General features: G+C 35.3%; 1 protein-coding gene across 7 annotated transcripts in view; it reads right to left on the bottom strand.

Moving 5' to 3' along the window:
• Positions 1-17,832, bottom strand: part of LOC308222547 (sodium channel protein type 2 subunit alpha) — a gene marked incomplete at both ends in the record, with an annotated part of 422,596 nt that overhangs the window by 32,852 nt on the left and 371,912 nt on the right. For 2 of the 7 annotated variants that reach the window (XM_080620730.1, XM_080620733.1), the window contains 11 exons: positions 1,997-2,235; positions 4,727-4,859; positions 6,754-7,101; positions 10,930-11,229; positions 11,598-11,804; positions 11,950-12,091; positions 12,980-13,043; positions 13,336-13,608; positions 14,645-14,736; positions 15,239-15,367; positions 16,917-17,006. In XM_080620730.1, the coding sequence (XP_080476856.1) occupies positions 1,997-2,235; positions 4,727-4,859; positions 6,754-7,101; positions 10,930-11,229; positions 11,598-11,804; positions 11,950-12,091; positions 12,980-13,043; positions 13,336-13,608; positions 14,645-14,736; positions 15,239-15,367; positions 16,917-17,006 (2,017 nt within the window). Of the gene's footprint in view, positions 1-1,996; positions 2,236-4,726; positions 4,860-6,735; positions 7,102-10,929; positions 11,230-11,597; positions 11,805-11,949; positions 12,092-12,979; positions 13,044-13,335; positions 13,609-14,644; positions 14,737-15,238; positions 15,368-16,916; positions 17,007-17,832 lie in introns of all 7 variants that reach the window. The other 5 variants (XM_080620729.1, XM_080620731.1, XM_080620736.1 and 2 more) reach the window with 4 other exon arrangements.

The following is a 17,832-nucleotide window of genomic DNA, read 5'->3' on the forward strand; positions in this document are numbered from 1 at the left end:
AACAGTGAGTTTCATGGAAGCAAAGCTGACTTTTTACAACGCTATATAACTACACTCATGACTTCCTTATAATTTAAGATTAGGAGGTGGATATAATGTTATGAAAACATTCACCATTGTCAAAGTGTAAAAGTTTATACTTCTGAGAAAACAGAAGTACAGCAGGAAACATTTCACTATTAAATTGAGATGTGAGAGATGTTACCATATATTCAGAAGCATGTAACAGATATTGCTATGTTTGGTAAAGAGAATGCGACAAAGGAAATTATTCTTGACAAAACTGTCATATTTTAGAAAAAAAAAAAAATGGGGAAAAGGCAAAGAAAACCATTTTATTTTAAAATAGTTCCTTCACAAAATAACCCATTCCATCCATAAACTACTTTTTCTTGAGCATAACTGCAACCCCAAATACACAAATATACATTTTTACAGAAGTAAACTCAAGTTTTCTTATAATTACTTAGGACTTTTGAATAATGAATGGCTTTTAGAATTATAAAAATGAATCATTGTGGTTTAGAACTGTATCTTCTCATTAAAATGCTGCAGAAAAGGCAGTCATATTTGTCATATTTAATTTATCCTCAAACAGACCGTGTTGTCACAAGCAAAGAGTAAATTAACGTATTTTGAATGGAAATCACAAAATCAAGGTTAATAGATTAGTACAGTGAGGAACAAAGAATTTAAATGAAACCAGCAGGAATAGTATTCACTGCATGTATATAATAGTCATAATTAAATGTACTGGTTTGTTACAAAGGCAGTTAAAAATATGACTGCTTCTAGCTTAGAGTAGAAGAAATAAGCATGAGATGGGAAAAGGCAGACGATGTTGGAAGTGTAAATATTTGAAGAGAAATACTACTAAAAATATGGCAGTATTTTAAAATACAATATTCTGTAATCTGTGATGTATATAAGAATATCCCAGTAATTAGACCTTTTTGCAGGAGAAGGAAAACCATAATGCACATAAGAACCCATAGGTAGTAGGTGCAATTTTAGTTCTATTTTTTTGAAAAGTCAGAAGGATATAATACCAGTAGATATAAGGAGAGTGTTTAGACTTTAGAGCATACTCCGACCGAGAAATCTATTGCTCTATTTAAACGTTAGCAGATTTAAAAAAACTAATATTTTTGAATGATTAGTTCAGAAAACTTGGTTAGTTTTGATTTTCAGGACTGCATGCTGTGTCAGTCAATCCAGATCTCTCCTGTGTAAACTATTGGTACTTATGTGTGCTGGCAAAAGATTAAAAATGTATGAGTCTTCTGAAACAGTTGCAAGGTTCTGTCTTCTGCTTCCTGAGCATTAGGAGCAAATGGAAAGAAACAGACAAGGATATTTGAGTGTTATGCCACACTTAGGTGTGTGCTCAGAAACAGAATTACATGTAACCCTAAATCTCTGGATCAGCTTAAAATCAGGAAAGGCATAACTAATAAAGCTACAGGTACAAGGTGCTTTTTGTTAGAGAATAAATAATAATCTTCCAGTTTATTAAGTACTTCTTAGTTACCTAAAAAGGCAAGGACTATGGTAACAAGAAATGTACTTTCCTTTCTTGGAAAAATAGTGTAACTGAAAATATATCAAAGAGAAATTCTGACATCTGAATATTTCATTACATTCTTACAGAAGAAAAATATTTTCTGTGATGAAATATCAGTACTTTGGTAAAAATTAGATAATCTACCATAACATTTTAAAGAAAAAGCCCAAGGTAGACCTCAAGAAATCTGACAAGCCAGTGAAGACTGTACTTCTAAACAGGTTCGGTTATACCATTATAGTAAGTACAAAACAGATTAATGAAATTTAAAGGCTCCAGCAAAAATCACTTTATCTATGAAAATCATATATACAGTTTCTAAACTGATTATACAAAAAAATCTGGAACAAATTTAAAACAATTGCAATGCATTTATGCATTTCTTCTTTAGAAAAGGTATTTTTAACAAGTAGTGCATAACAAACCACTTACCAGGTTCCCTACAGACAGGACACTGCTGAACTGTTCTGTCATTGGGTAATGTTCCATGGCCATAAACAATGTGTTTAAAACAATGCAAATAGTTATAGCAAGATCAACAAATGGATCCATCACAACTAAATTGACGAGATGTTTCACTTTTAACCATGGATTCCAGCAATCCCAGATCAAGAAAGTGTTTGCAAATCTGTACCAGCATGGTGGGCATTTCTGTCTGGACTCTTCAAGCTCTGAAAAAATTAAAATAATAGAAAAACATTAACAAATAATGAATATCCCAATTACATCCTCTGAAAGTTCTTGTTTTAAATATAAACAAAGATTAAATCAAAGAAACAGCTCACATTAACGTGTGATTTCTTTCACCTATGTTTAGCCATCTTAAAATTGAGTATCTAACTTATTTAAGCTTCTCTACAATCAGTAGACAGTGAAATTATCTCTAAAGAGTGAATCACCTCAGATATCTATGTAAAGAGAGAAATGTGTTTGTCTCTTTCCCATGTAAATAGGGAGACTCTAGACATTTGGTTTAGGTCAGCTGACTTGCTTACAGCAGATGTCTTTTGGATATTAAAAGTTAACATGACTCCATTGTCAGTTGTAAAAGCTTCATAAAATATGAAATTTTTGTGTAAATATGTAACATGCATACATATTTTGATTTGAGCTACTAAAAGCATTATATTTGCTACTACACTGATCCACTACAGTATCATAACAGATAAATGATTCTGTGTGCATACCTATCACTGATTATTTGAATCAATATTTTTAATATTCGGAATGCCTGTTTTCTTATTTTAAAAATTATCACTTGACTTGTACAGAAGTGGTGTCCATTCATTGAGAAACAGAACAATGTTATAATATTAGAAGAACAACTCTGCCCTCAGTTAGAATCTTTACAAACTGTTTTCTTCCATTTCACTGTCAATATTGTCAAGGTTACAGAGGAAAAGTAACTTCTACTGAGTTAATAATAGAATGAATGGATCTCTAATGTGATGGAATGTTTGAGTGCAGCCCAGAAAGAAGACTGATATTTGCTTAAATGAGAAATACTTAAACTATAAAATACATGAGAAATGGACACAACTGTTTTGACAGATTTTCTGCATAGTGGCATCAACCCAAATCTGAAATTTGTCGGTTTTCAGACATCACTTAGAGCACAGGAAGTCTCCATCATTATGACACTTCTAGATGATTTTGCTAAAATGGCAAACGTAGAATCATAGAATAGTTAGGGTGAGAAAGGACCTTAAGATCATCTAGTTCCAAACCCACTGCCATGGGCAAGGAAACCTCACACTAGACCATGTTGCCCAAGGCCCTGTCCAACCTGGCCTTGAAAAAATGCTGAATTAGAGTGTTTGCTGGTAAGGATTTAGTGCTCAGTTCTACACTTTGAGGACCAGTGGACTGATTTTTGCTTCTAATATTGTCCTGTATGGGTGGAATTACAGAAAGTTAGAAAGTCACTTGACACAGATCTCAAATTCATTGAAACTAGCAAGCTCTCCCCTCACATCAGACTGTAGCCTCCAGACACAAAAGGGTATTGTCAGTAGAGAAAGTCTTCTATAATATTAACATGCTTTTTTCTGGCCAGAATAATGGAGGGACAAAGTATTCAACAGGAAGAAGAGTGTAGCACCCTCTAAGGGGATACCCTCCCTACCTGGGAGGAGAGCTAAGAATTGTACAACAAGAATCAAGAGGTACCAACACTTCCTGCTTGCAATAAAGTAAGAAGATATACTCAGATATACTCAGAAAGACACATGTTTGTGAGAATGGTTTGTGAATACTTTTAGAAGAAAATAGGCAAAATAAACCCTATATTTCTGACTACAATTGGTTTGGTATCTCTTTATCTGAGAGCAAAGGGTGTCAGAACTCCCTTTAAAAAGGTATATTTCAATTCTGGCTTAAATTAATCTTAAGAACACTGTAAATTTTATTGGTAATTTCTTGCCCTTTTAGAATACGTGTTGTAGGACATCCTCAGGGTTTGTGTGACTGCAGCAACTGTCACACTGTGCCAGTATCCAGTAGATAGATCCTTTAAGTTTATAAAAGTACTTTAATGGCATATGTTTGAAGCGTGAGTGTACTCAGTTTCCATTAAGTAAGCAAAACAATTCTTACAATGCAAGCTTTTTCGTATATTAATTTTTTTTTTTTTTATCTTTGATATACTTACCTATGAAAGTTTAAGCAATGCTTGAGGAAGGCAGTTCATGTGCATTGCCATGGGCTGATTATAGTTGACTGTTTTCTTTATCTTTTTCATTCCAATTCCTATTGTCTATCCTTAGATACTTAATCTAAGGAAAATATCTGTTCTAGGACATCACTGCCTTTATCATAGCAATTTCTGTGTATCTTAATTGATTTTTTCTGTTGATATCTTATAAGAAGAAAATCCCTGTATTCTCTGTTTGGGGATCTGTCAATCCCCTAGCTATAATTATTTTGGGCCTGTTAGTCCACTCAATAGAGTAATAATTTGGAACGTGCCACAAAAAAATAAATGACTAAGCATTCAGAATGTGTAAACAGTCTTAGAAATGCTCAAAAGCCTTCTATATCTGATGTACACCGATTTCACTTGTCCAGTTTTACATTTAAAAAAGAAATTATGTAAATAATTGCTCTGTACCTATAGTTAGCTGAAATTACTATTTTGCCTGTCAGATAAAATGCATCAAATACCTTCCATTGTATTTGTAAGTATGCTGGCTATACTCATTGCTCTTTGTCTTGCAGCAGAATCTTCTAACATTTCCATGGAAATTTGATAAGAACTCAGTCTTCTTTTTCTTATCTCTGTTTCTGTAGTGGTGCCCTGTAAATGAAATACTGAAGAATTAAACCATCCTTTTCAACAAAAATTAACAATATTTACTGTATAAGTATTGTGGTGATAATAAAAATCAAGTTTGTGCAGCACATTATACTTTCTCACATACTGCATTTTTCTGTTCATGTAGGAATTACTTTGTTCTTTCTTGAGGAACTCAGTGGGAAGTTTTTACAGTTCTGCAAATAATCAACTGAGGGACAACATACCAAGGCAATGTCAGACCAAAGGTGATTCTTATTTAAATCATAGAGTCATAGAATGGTTTGTGTTGGAAGGGATCTTAAAGATCATCTAGTTTCAACACTCCTGTCATGGGCAGGGACACATTCCAGTAGACCAGGTTGCATGAGTGAAAATTTTGCTAGGTATCTTTTTCGCTAATGTTGATTATTCTTTAAAGAAAAAAATATCAAAATTGGAACCTGCCACCTTAATTTCCAGCTAGACATATTAAATAAAGCACAAGCACAGAAAGAAGTGAACCATTATTTAAGAAAGTAATTTTCCTACAAGAAACATGAATATATAATTCTAGGAATTCATTATCTCTTTAATATTATGCACTGCTTTCCTACCCTGATAAGTGTGCTTGGATTTTTTTTTAGGAGAAAAAAAAAGAAAACCACATCTTATTTAATAATTCTTCTACCTAATTCTCATCACTGCAGTGTTCATACAGAATTTGTTCTTGCAATAGATCTGCAAGTCCTTTCTGTTTTGTGTGGCTTCTAATTATCTTTTCAAAGCAATAATGCCTGAATTTCGATATGTCTAATGTGTCATTACTCTGCGACATGTAGCTGTCTTTGTTTTGGTTTTCTTCTGGAGTGTGGCCTAGGGATCTAAACACAGGAGTAGGATTAAAAAGTTCCTAAATCTTGGTGCCTGCTCTACCACCAAGTCTGTGATCATGGAAACCACTCACTTTTTTTCTCATTACTCTGTTCCTACCCAGAAAAAGAATAAAAAAGCCTGCAGAACTCATACAGGATTTCAAGGTTATCTTAGTATGAAGATCAAAAACCATTTTCAAGCATTCACTAGTGCTATTTCTTTAGTGAAGACTCTTGAGTTAAATGGTTAATTTCAAGTGAAAGTATTTCTGAAAGAGAAATATATGCACATAACCTCTGCGGTAATCTGACTAAATTTCTGGTATGAAGGTCTGTATCAGGATAGCAGAGAAACAAAAAAGTAAAAAGAAATGTGTAATAGAAGTAGTGAAATCTCAATACTTATTTTTGATGAAAATATTTGTCAGGGTGATTACAGTGGTATTACAGCTACCAAAATGCCATAGTGAATCCATACTAAAATACTATCAATGAAAAAGTTTCCTTTTTTGAAAGCTTGAAAGAACATCTTAGCTTACAGCAGTCTGAAACTGGGACTGAAATGCAAAGTAATTGCAAAGATACATAGAAATTATATGTATGTTATAAAAGTTATGAGAAAAATTTCTTCAAGATAAATTCAGTAAGGGGTATTTCTACAAATTGTCATGGGAGTAGTAACTGCATTCTGCTTAATTTTGCAGGTGTTTCCCTCTGCATATTTCCGTGTTATATCCTTAGTTATATATCGAATGTCTGCCTTTGTTGATGGGGTGAAACTATATAGAAATTGTCAAATTCAATGTATGGGGTTTTTTTCTGTCTATGTACAGATCTCTTGCTGAAAGCAGGGAGAATACGATACTTTACTGAAGCTCAGACATAGCAGGTTGAGGACTTTTTTTTTACACTTCGTTGTTTAGAAACCATTGCAAGTTATTTCTCACAGCTGTACGAAATGATAAGGCATGCAGAGGTGTGCAGTAAGAAAAAAAAACATGCCTGAAGAAAACTGTCATAATTACTGATTTACTTCTAATTACCTCTGGTACAAGCTGACCAGCAGGTGAAGTTAAAGGTGAAGGTCCTCCAACTAAGGAAACTACTCCATTGCAATCCACAGTGCTGTGCATCTTCCCATTTACTGGAAGGGCTGGTACCATTCTAGATGACACACTGGCTTGACTAATGTTACTGTTGCGTCGTTCTCCATGTCGATTTGGAACGAAGAGTGAATCTCTTCTGCTCTCATTGTCTTCAAGAGTGCTGTGCTCATCATCAGCAAAGTCATTTTCTGATCCTACATCCTTTGCATGACCTCTGAAACTGAAAATGCTTGTTTTGCTGTTGCGCCTTGGAGAAAACAGGGAGCCTCGAATGCTCAGCAAAGACTGTAAAAGATTAAAAACAAAACAAAACAGCATTAGAACTGAAGTTCTAAGTTTGTGACTTTTCAAGGAAAAGTTACAGCACTGGAGGAAGAATAGTCACTTTTTTCTTCAATAGTATCAAGTGTGTCCATTAGGGCAATGTGCTTATTAGGGGACCTAAAGTGGAGGTGAAAAATTCTTTTTAAGGACTGAGGAAAAGTTGTGCAGGAGACATAAGTAAGGTTGCACAGTTTTGAGCAAAAGCAGCAGGCTGAACTGGTATGGATCCATGACTCTGCTGAAGACAGCTCTCAACTTCTCTATAAAGGCTTTGCAGGTATTTGTTTTTTATTCCTTCTATTAGAGGACAGAACTAAAAATCTTTACTTTTCTTCCCTTCCTCATCGCCTGGATTCCCCTGGGTAACAACTGATAATGCTCAGTGATCATTGCTTTCTAGTTTATTTGCTAGAGGCAGGGGTGTTCTTAAGTTTGGTATTAAATTCAGTCTAAGTTCATGTAAAGAATTTGTCTCCCATCTTCACAATAAGCTCAATAGCATGGGAACAACATATGCAGTACTCTAAAACTAGAAGACAGAGGCAACAGCTTGGAGAAGCTCTGGAGGTAGAGTGTGAACATGACTAGTAGTACTCTTGGGTATAGCACTCTGGGGGCTGTGCCCACTGGCACACCTACCAGAAGGTACCACTTGGCCATCAGGCAGCTCAATGCAAGCATTCGCCAGGGACACAGTTACATAAAGATCCTCTTACTAATGAGAAAAATAAATCAGTAGTTGTTGGTAATTCATCTTTTAATTACAGTAGAAGCTGGTTAATGGAATGTTCTTCTCCCTTGCTACACATTTTATTAACAGCATTCATGAATAAATAAAATGAGTACTAATTGTGGAAAAGAGAAACCTTGCATTAAGCTTTCTTCAGTTCTGCATTTGTACAAATGTTCACCTCTTAGTACATCAAAAACCTGGTTTCAGATGATTCTCAATTTTTCACTAGTTTGCAGGTGGAAAGTGCTTGTATGTAATAGCAGTGTTTTTTATCCCAGGATAATTAAAGTGAAAGCAAAAACTGCATTATAATATATAAGCCTATATTAATACTGTGAAAACCAATCACTGAATACATATATACACGGATCCATATGTATCTTGGGATGTACATACTGAGATTTGTACGTACATACACATAATGTGTGTCCTGAACTGGTAGTACTGCCTGTTATAAAGGCTGGCGGGTGTTCACCATTATGAGATGTATTTTTGCTGCTTTTACAGCTACCCCAAATTTTAATAATTTGGGATGAAATTTTATATGCTGGCTGTCAGCCTCAGGCTGAGTTACTTGAAGAATATCAGCCAAATGGTTTTGCTAACCCATTTATGTAAACTTGGCTGGAGAAAAAGTGCTGTTTTGCTTACGCTGAAAGATAATTTTATCCAAAAAGAAGCTCTAGCTGCTACAGAGCATGACACTGAATTCTGACAAAGTGATAAACTAATTACTGCACCCTTGGTACATTTCTTTGTAAATGTATTTGGTCAACCTACAGTCCTTTGAAAAACCACATGATCGCTAGGTTTCATCTGACTACCACTGCTGCCTTTGCTTTTTTAGAGAATGTTTCCATGGCTGCTATGTATGTTTGTAGCCCAATCTTTCAAATATGCATTATCATGCTCTCAGCACAGTTAAATGGATTAGGCCCCCCAGGGATCTGGGAGGAGTACTGCTCTGCAAGTCCCTGCTGGATTGCGATAAAAGAGATAAGCCAGAATAGCTGCAATTCCAACACATATAGAGGCAGAAACACGTGTCTAAATGCTTCTGGAAAGTAATCTCTGAAAGGGAAGCTTGGCTCTTCTTGCAGGCTACATCATTTATTTGCATGTGGAATATTGTGTCAAAAGACAAAACCTCTACAGCGGCCAAGCGAGCAGATCATCTCCACTTATCATTCTACCACACTGTTTCACAGTCTGCCACACTGTTTCACCAGGGAGCTCACTGCACTGTTGTGGTGGTGCATCCCCCCCGTCCTCTCCCCTGGATCTCTGTTTCCCCAAGAATTCCTGTTAGGCCCTAGCTTTTGCACAGGTACAAGGAGTTGGACAGCTGGGTGCTTCCTGGCCATAGCATGAACAATAATTGCCTAGCAAGGGTGGGAAGATGCACACAGCTATCAGGAAGGTTGGATACTCCCTGATTGCATCAGTTCTTTTGGGATGATAAATCATTCCCTGACAACCTGAAACAACCAACACAGAATTGAGGCCAGGACAAAAATTTACTAATGAATAAAGCCAATCACCTTATGACCCTATAAATAATGGTCCCAAGACAGCAATCCTGAACTGCAGTGGGCTGTGACCAGTATCTCCCTCTGTATGGGATGCCCCTCAGAGCTTGTAAACTCTCAAGTTCATGAAATAGGCGGATCATCTGCCTGGGCTATTACTTCTGCTCACTGACACTCAACCCTTCACCTATTGAGGAGTGCTGAGAAAGCTGACATGGTATGGACACATACATAGATATCTAAGTAAGGCAGGACTGTACAGTCTAAGATGAGATCTTTGGCTGCAGCTCCTTTGTATCAGCCTGACTCAAAGCCCATTCCAATTAATGAATGATTTTTTGGAGCAGTGTTGGCCCAAAACTGATAGTACATTTTGTTAGATTGGAGATACATCTTTACAGTATTACTCAAAGGAGTTGCAATAGGTTTAATAATTCTCCTTACATTTTATTTTTTTCTTATCCAGAGAACCTAGTCATTCTTCTTAATTATAATAAACATCACTTTCTTAGAAATGCAAATGTATCCTTTACAGACCAGGCATCATCCTTTATACTTGACTAAGGCTTTGTCTAAACTTAAGTTTTCCTCCTCTCAGTGCGTGCATTTCTGTGTGAATTATTTCTGCCACTGAATCTCATGTTTTATATGAGTCAGTAAACTAACACATTTGAGATGAACATTAAATAGGATAAACATTGGTCATTAAATGTGGGTAGTATTAGTAGGTACATGTCATCTATTGGCTGAGACCAATGATCATGTTGAAGAATGCATCTGAGTGACTTTTCTGCAATTACCGTAACTGTGTGTAGACTTGAAATATGCAAGTTATACTCAAGTAATGGAAGAGATCCTTTGATTTAAGGGAACTTTGAAGTTTGGATTAAATGATTTCCAGAGGTCCTTCCTAAACTACTTTTTTCTGTCATTGCAATGATTCTCCATCTTGTATAATGAATTTCTAATGAAAAAGAACATTATAACTAAATTCTTATAAGCCCAAATGATCCCTACGTAGTGTGACTTTATTGTGGAATACTGGAGCTATTTTTCTCATTATCTGCCATTTAAAGAAGCTAACTAAGGAAAACAATAGCAACTGATGGTAGTGTGAAATTTCCTATGCAGAGTATTCTCATGATGTGGTCTGCTAAAACCCCCCTCATATTTGTATAGTTTTGAAATGAATGCAGTACAGAGAACCTATCGTTGATTAATGCAAATATATGAGTGTTAATCAAAGAGTCTTTGATTTTTCCTCCAATCTACTAGATACATCTTTAGAAGTACATTTTCAGAAATCTTTTAATTAAATTTACAGTACCCATGCAATGTTCTTTTTATGGCTTTGCTGATACAGTGGGTCAAACCGTATCAAACTCTTAACAATCTTAACAGTACTAACACTGTTCTTTTCCTTCACTCACCTTTTACATAACTTCCAATGTATAAAACTGTTGTAATGTCAGTCAAAACCAAATTAAAGTAGTCATACATGATTTAATAAAAAAAAGAGTCCTGTACCTGGTGAGGAGATGTGAACCTTTTTTCATATGACAGTTGATTTCCTTCTGTGGAGAAGCGGAAACTTTTCCTTCTGATACTGTCTTCTGACTCGGACTTGGGGAACTTATCGATATCTCCTTTGTCCTCTGCTTCAGATATTTCTTTCTGTCTTCTTTTCTTCCTTCTGTTTCTTCTTTCTTTAGCACTCTTTGAGCTCAACTTTGATGCTTCTGAAGAACTTTCCAAGAGTTCTCCTAATCCCCCTACACCACTGAAATCTCTTGATGCAACTGATGCTGCTGCTACTGCTGCTGTTGCCTGTGAGGTTACAAAGCAAGGTATTCCTAGTAGGCCAAAAACGAACAGTTTTACAGCCTTTATCAACTATTTTTATTATCACTGTGGTAATATCGCTGGTTGTACACCCCTGAGTATGCAAATGTACACAAATAAATTGAACTGAAGGCAAACTGAGTTGTATAGCTCCTCGTTGTTTAGTAGCATGAGCTACTTGAAACATTGACTTCATCATAACAATGATATCACTGTTCCTTAAAGACCTGCTGCTCAAGACACTGGTCTAAAATTCTGTAATTCATTGCACAACTTATACATGTTCTAATTCATAAAATTATTATCTTTGCCTTAAAAACAAGGATGTTCAGGAAGTAAATTTCTGTCCTTACCTGAGCTTCTTCTTGTTGCTTCTTCAGTTGCTCTAGCATCTGTTGAAATTCTGCTTCTTTCTGCTCTGCTTCTTCCATGGTTGCTTGATTCTGTTCTTCGTAGGCCATGGCAACCACAGCCAGGATCAAGTTGATCAGATAGAAAGACCCCAGAAAAATCACGAGAACAAAAAATATCATGTATGTTTTCCCAGCAGCACGCAGTGTCTAGGGAGTAGAAAGGATATCTAAATATTATTCTGCCACTTTGTTAGTACAACAGCATTATGCTTTCAACTCATGTACAAATAAGCCTATTTATATAATTTACCGTGTTACCTACAGTTTCTTTTTTGTCATAAAAATTTCTTACCAGCTGATACAGGTTTTCCCAGAAGTCCTGAGTCATTAGACGAAAGAGTGACAGAAAAGCCCAACTGAAGGTGTCAAAACTTGTGTAGCCATAGTTAGGGTTTCTACCAGCTTTCACACAGATATATCCCTCTGGACACTGCCTATGTGAAAACCAAACAGGAGCTACTTAGTCATAACTTTTATTTCCTCTGCAGCAGATTTGTTATCTTCTGGAACAATATGCATTATTTTTTCTACAAGAAAGCCATGGATTACAGTTAAATTCCTTCAGAAAAAAAGTCCTAAGAAACGAACTAATAAGATTGTAAATGAAAGATATCCTTTCCATCCGTTCAGAGGTTGAAATGACCTAAATATCTAAATTCTCCTCAGTCACATATTGCAAATAGATTCCTTATTCCAAATTAATTTCCTGGCAGAAATAATTGCTAATATGCTGCTAAGGTTACAGACAGATTAAGCAATATTATTACCTAAATCCAATTGTACTGTTAAGGATCTCCCACATAATGCTGAGATTATTTTTTTTTTAATAAGCTTCTTCACTGTTGCCAGTTACGTATTGGAGTTCATCTAACAATTCCAGGCTCATAATTGGGCATGTATGTACGGCAAAATTTGCCAGTAACGAAGAAGAGGTAAGGCTTATAAAAAAAAAAAAATCCATCTGGAACTATGAAGCCACTACTGTGCTACCTTAATATTTTGTATATTCTCTTTCTTGGTTTTGACCTTTGCTTTCATCCTACTTTCTTCAATCAGTATGTCTCCGAAATAGATTTTACGAGAGTTCGTATTTCATCATTAACACCAACATCACTTTCCAATCGAGCAGGAAGAAAGGCTGTTAATGAGTATTTTGTTTAGCCAGCGAGTAAAATATTTTGACTTGAGTAAGATATCATTGTTTAGCAGCAAAACTGTGTAAGTTCTGTAACCCTGCTAATATGGAGTTGAAACTGCAATGAGTAGGTTTCATGTTATTGCTTTTTCTACAGAACATGAGAGGATTTTTGAAAGGGTCTTACCCTGCATCAGAGCTATTACCACAAAGGAGGGCATCTCTTTGTCCTTCCAAAATGTAAAAGTGAGCTGTGTGGAAAGCGTTAGAAATACACGTGAATAAATCAAATTAACCTGAAAGTACTACAAAGTAAAATAAAAATTAATTGTAATAAAATTAAAATGGGCAGCTGCTGGTCACTTTGTAGTTTGTTTAGGAACTCTTCTGCTTATTGTATTTTCTATTGTATGTTTTTGATCTCAGTGACTTTAAGCAATTTTACATAAGGCAGAAATATAAACTGTTCAATGTTCTTTGTTTGATCACAAATAGTTGCATACTATAGCCACAAATATATTAAGAATAGTTAGAAATTCTTACTTTCATCCTCAATGTAATCCTTCCAGTTAAATATGCTCACTGTCATATTAATAAGTGTACCATTTTCATCTATTGTGCTGTTGAAGTAGGAAATAACATTTATTTCAAAAGTAGAATTGTCTGGAGGCCACTGCAGGCATTTATTCCTCAAGTTGCCCATGAACAGCTGCAGCCCTATTAGTGCAAATACACTCAGACAAAATACAGTCAGGATCATTACATCCGAGAGCTTCTTCACAGACTGAATTAGGGCTCCTACAATAGTCTTTAGGCCTGCAAAGAGAAAAGATCCATAGATTTGTCAAAGAGTATCTTTGCCCTTGACATGTAATTAGGATGTCATGCAGACACTTAAAAAGAAATTCCTTTTTATTTTTCAAAAAGTAAAGCTTCATGAACAGCCTCAGAGCTTGTGAAGATGAATGAAAGAAAAAGATTCTTTTTTATGAATATGCAATGTACATATATTCCACTAAATTGGATATATAATGTTATTCTCAAGCAGGAAATTTTATCAATAATGCTTTCCTGTTATAGATTTAATTTTGTTTTTTTATTTTTTCTCTGCATTTAATATTCTGCCAATAATTCAGTTTCCAGTTAATATTAACTATGACTTCACAACAGTATGAAGATAGTATGAGATAGAAAGTCAAGTAATTTTGAGGGAAAAAAAATCACTTGCATTTGATAAATTTTCCTGCGCAATATTTATCTCCTTTTTGGTAGCTGCTTTTGTTGTTACTTGATTGTCTTTAATGTTAATTCTAAGTGGCAAAATAAATGAAAACATTCAAAACCAAGAAAGCCATAGCGCTAAAGCTTTTTAAATGTATAGCAATTTCTTGTGATAAAATGCAGAAAACCAAAGCAAAGTAACCCATAGGCCTCATATTTTATGTTTCATGCAAGAATCTGTTAAACGCAAAGGCTGATTTTGCAAAATAAAGGAAGCTAATGCTGAAAAGGCAAAGCATCATAATCCAGGCTGATGATCCAAGCCTTTTTTTTTTTTTCTCCTTTGGCAACACGAGCAGTGAACAGCAAGACATATGCTCAAAAGAAGTGAATTCAACTTCAATGGAACGAAAGTCAGCCTCTGTGTTTAACCTTGCTCTCACCTGGAATGACTGATATTGTTTTCAAAGCTCGGAGAACTCTGAATGTTCTCAACGCTGAGACATTGCCCAGGTCCACAAACTCTGTCACATATCTGTAATAGGGGAGTTCACACACAAACACAATGACAACACACAAATAACAGTTGGAGATATGAGGGGCCTAACACCTTACACCAACTACTTCTTACCTGGAATTACAGAAATAGTTTTCAAAGCTCTCAATACTCTGAAAGTTCGAAGAGCTGAAACATTGCCTAGGTTTACAAATTCTGTTACATACCTGTAGGATTAAATCACAGTTATTCAGAATTGAGGCAGAGCTTATACTAATTGTGTGGGTCTTCAAAACCTCTGTGGCAATATTAGCACTCATACTTCAAAATTTGCCTGTCTCTTCAGTACACTTCACTTTTATAATTATAAATTTTCATCATTCTGCTTAAATTTCATTGAAGTGAAACTCACTGATTTGTATTTGAACAGCTAATTAAACTAATTAGCTTGTCATAGGACAGTGATATGAAGTCAAAGGGATGACTTCCATTCTTGTGAGCAGAAAAATGTAGGACATGAAATTAGTGTCTCTCAGCAGTAATTACACTAGTGGCTAACATTTCATACTAGCTCCTGCTGTATGTATACTTTACCAGTACTAAAATGTGCGATATGGTGTCTAAACTTCACAGGTTTCAGAAAATAAATACTTTTAAATAAATATATTATTATAGTATTTGCCACTAATTTCATGCCCTAAAAGCTTAGAAAATTGTTGAGCCACTTACGCCATTAAAATGACACTGAAGTCAAGCCAGTTCCATGGGTCTCGCAGAAAAGTAAAACCTTCTAAGCAGAAGCCCCTTGCAAGAATTTTGATAAGTGATTCAAAGGTATAAATTCCAGTGAAAGTGTATCTGAAAAGCATCAGAGCAGGCATAATGGATTTTTGCGTATCTATGTTTATAGACAGTGCCATTCATTATCAAATATGTCTTGCAAAAAAAGAAAAGCATTTAGAAGTAAAAGGAGAAGATCATTAAGTTTACTTGACCCAAACACTTAAGAATGTAATTGTAGATGAAATTTGAACCTGATACATGTATATTGTTAATTTTCTAAAACATTGATTTAATCTCACTTTTTGTGCCGGGCTGTCACTTGGTTTTTATTCAAAAATCAGGGTCTAAATATTACAAAGAACTACAACAAAATAATATTTTTCAGGTCAAAATCAGAGTTTTGTCAAAATCAGTTGTGGATAATAACTACACTCATAATACAGGTTTATTTCATAAATATTCATTAAATATAACAAAGCATTCCCAAACTGTTATTCTTGAAGATGTGGATTGTGATTACCAATTCACCTGGTGTGGCAACTACCATTCATTTAAAAACATAGAATGGTCAGTTATAGCCAGTGAAGTGCAGGGACTTCCTGAGACCCATGTGGGTCTGTGAGGACCTCTACAATAAAAGAGATCTACCTACAGATGCTACTGATCACCTTTCAGACTCTCAGCCATAGTCACAGTTGAGCATACTGGGAAGTGGCGAATATTAGTACAGTTTCTAAATATAGTATTCAAAGTAAGATTTCTTAATGCAGTGAAACAAATAAATATAAATCAGTAATGGCGTTTGGAGAACAAGAGGGAATAAAGTGGTTAGACCCAGGTTTTTCATGAGTAGTACTATTTCAAAGAAAAATATAATCTTCAAAGGAAAATGCTTATCTGTTTCAGAACATATATAACAATGAACAAGAAAAAGAAACAGAGATACTTTATGGTTTCCTCACTTCTATCAGCAATTTGTTACTCCTTCATAGGTAAGGCCCTTTCCTCAGCAGTTTGAGTTTCTTGTGATTTGGGTGTTGTATGTGTTTGCTATAGGTGGCGCTTATAAGTACACATCAGTGAGCCACAATAGATCATAGAATAGTATTGTAGAATGTTTTGGGTTGGAAGGGACCTTAATGATCATCTAGTTCAAACACCCCTGTCCCAAGGCAGGGACACCTTCCAGTAGACCAGGTTACTCAAAGCCCCATCCAGTCCACACTTGAACACTTCCAGGAATGGGTCATCCACTGTGCTAAGATCATGGATACTCAAGCAATATATGGTTGGTCTCACCAATGGCATGCAACAATTTTACACAAACATTTGTAGTTCTGGAGCTCCTTTTCCAATTTACAGCTCAGAATACCCAAGGACAAGAACTCGTGTTCATACTTCACAGTAGAACTTAAGCTATTCCTCAGACATAGTTTTATAGAACAAGATATTACTCTTAAAGCATTTAAATTATTCAGTGGAAACCAGAAAGATATTGATATCTTGGAATCTGATTCTTCATAACTCTGGAATGCCTATTCTGGCATGTAACTTTCCATAAATGCTTCTGAATCACACAAAAACAAAGACACAAAAAAGAAAAGAATAAAAATGTGTGACTTACTCTACATTCTTTGTCCAGTCTGGAGGGTTACTCATGGTCATAAATACACAGTTGGTCAAAATAGTGCACATGATAAGCATGCTGAATAATGTAGGTTATAGTCAAGGCATGTAAGTCACATAAGTTTGACAGTTTTATAACACTGAAATAATTAAAAATAATATGTGTATAAAAACATGTACAAATAATGAGACATTGTAAATCAAATCTGAAATTAAAGCTTTGCACATGATTTTATCTATTTTAAATGGTAAGCCATCTGACATGTTATGATGCAGTTACTGTAAAACAATGCATTACTTTTATAATTCTGGCAGGTTTAGGATTGAAATGAAATTTAAACGAAATTTAAACACATCCTTAAGTCTGCAAAAATATGAAATGAGTACCCAAGCCTAATTACTCACTGAAGCCAGGTGGATCATTTTAAAAGATCTTTAGGCAGAGGCTGGTTGTTTACGCCCAAGTTGTTCTTTGGATATGATTGAAGTATATTTGAAAATATACTCCTTTATTCTGACTTGGATCTTTTATAGGACACCTACCCTCGTGCTAAAAACGCAATGCTGAAAAAGTATGCCTGTAAAGCAGCTTTTTACTCATGCTCTTCTGTCCTTGCTAAGCGTTTCTAGTTCATTACAAGTGCTACTGGTCTTGGTAAAAGTGTGACCTTAGATATGTTCAAGTGCAATGTTTTGTTACTAATTTGGACTTTGCTGCAGGGCTTAGTAGGGATCAGGTCTCCTTTTGTATATAAAGCCTGATATTTAAACTCTGACAGCTTAAGAGGTTCAGTAGAGAAATTCGCTCAGTGGGAATGAAGATCATAATGCAATTCACATGTGATATTTCTGCTTTTAAAGTGTGATCAGCATAGTGTACCCATACATAATATGTTTATCAATACAAAAAGTAT

The sequence above is a fragment of the Psittacula echo genome (assembly GCF_963264785.1).
Source record: "Psittacula echo genome assembly, chromosome: 6".
In the NCBI taxonomy this organism is placed as follows: Eukaryota; Metazoa; Chordata; class Aves; order Psittaciformes; family Psittacidae; genus Psittacula; species Psittacula echo.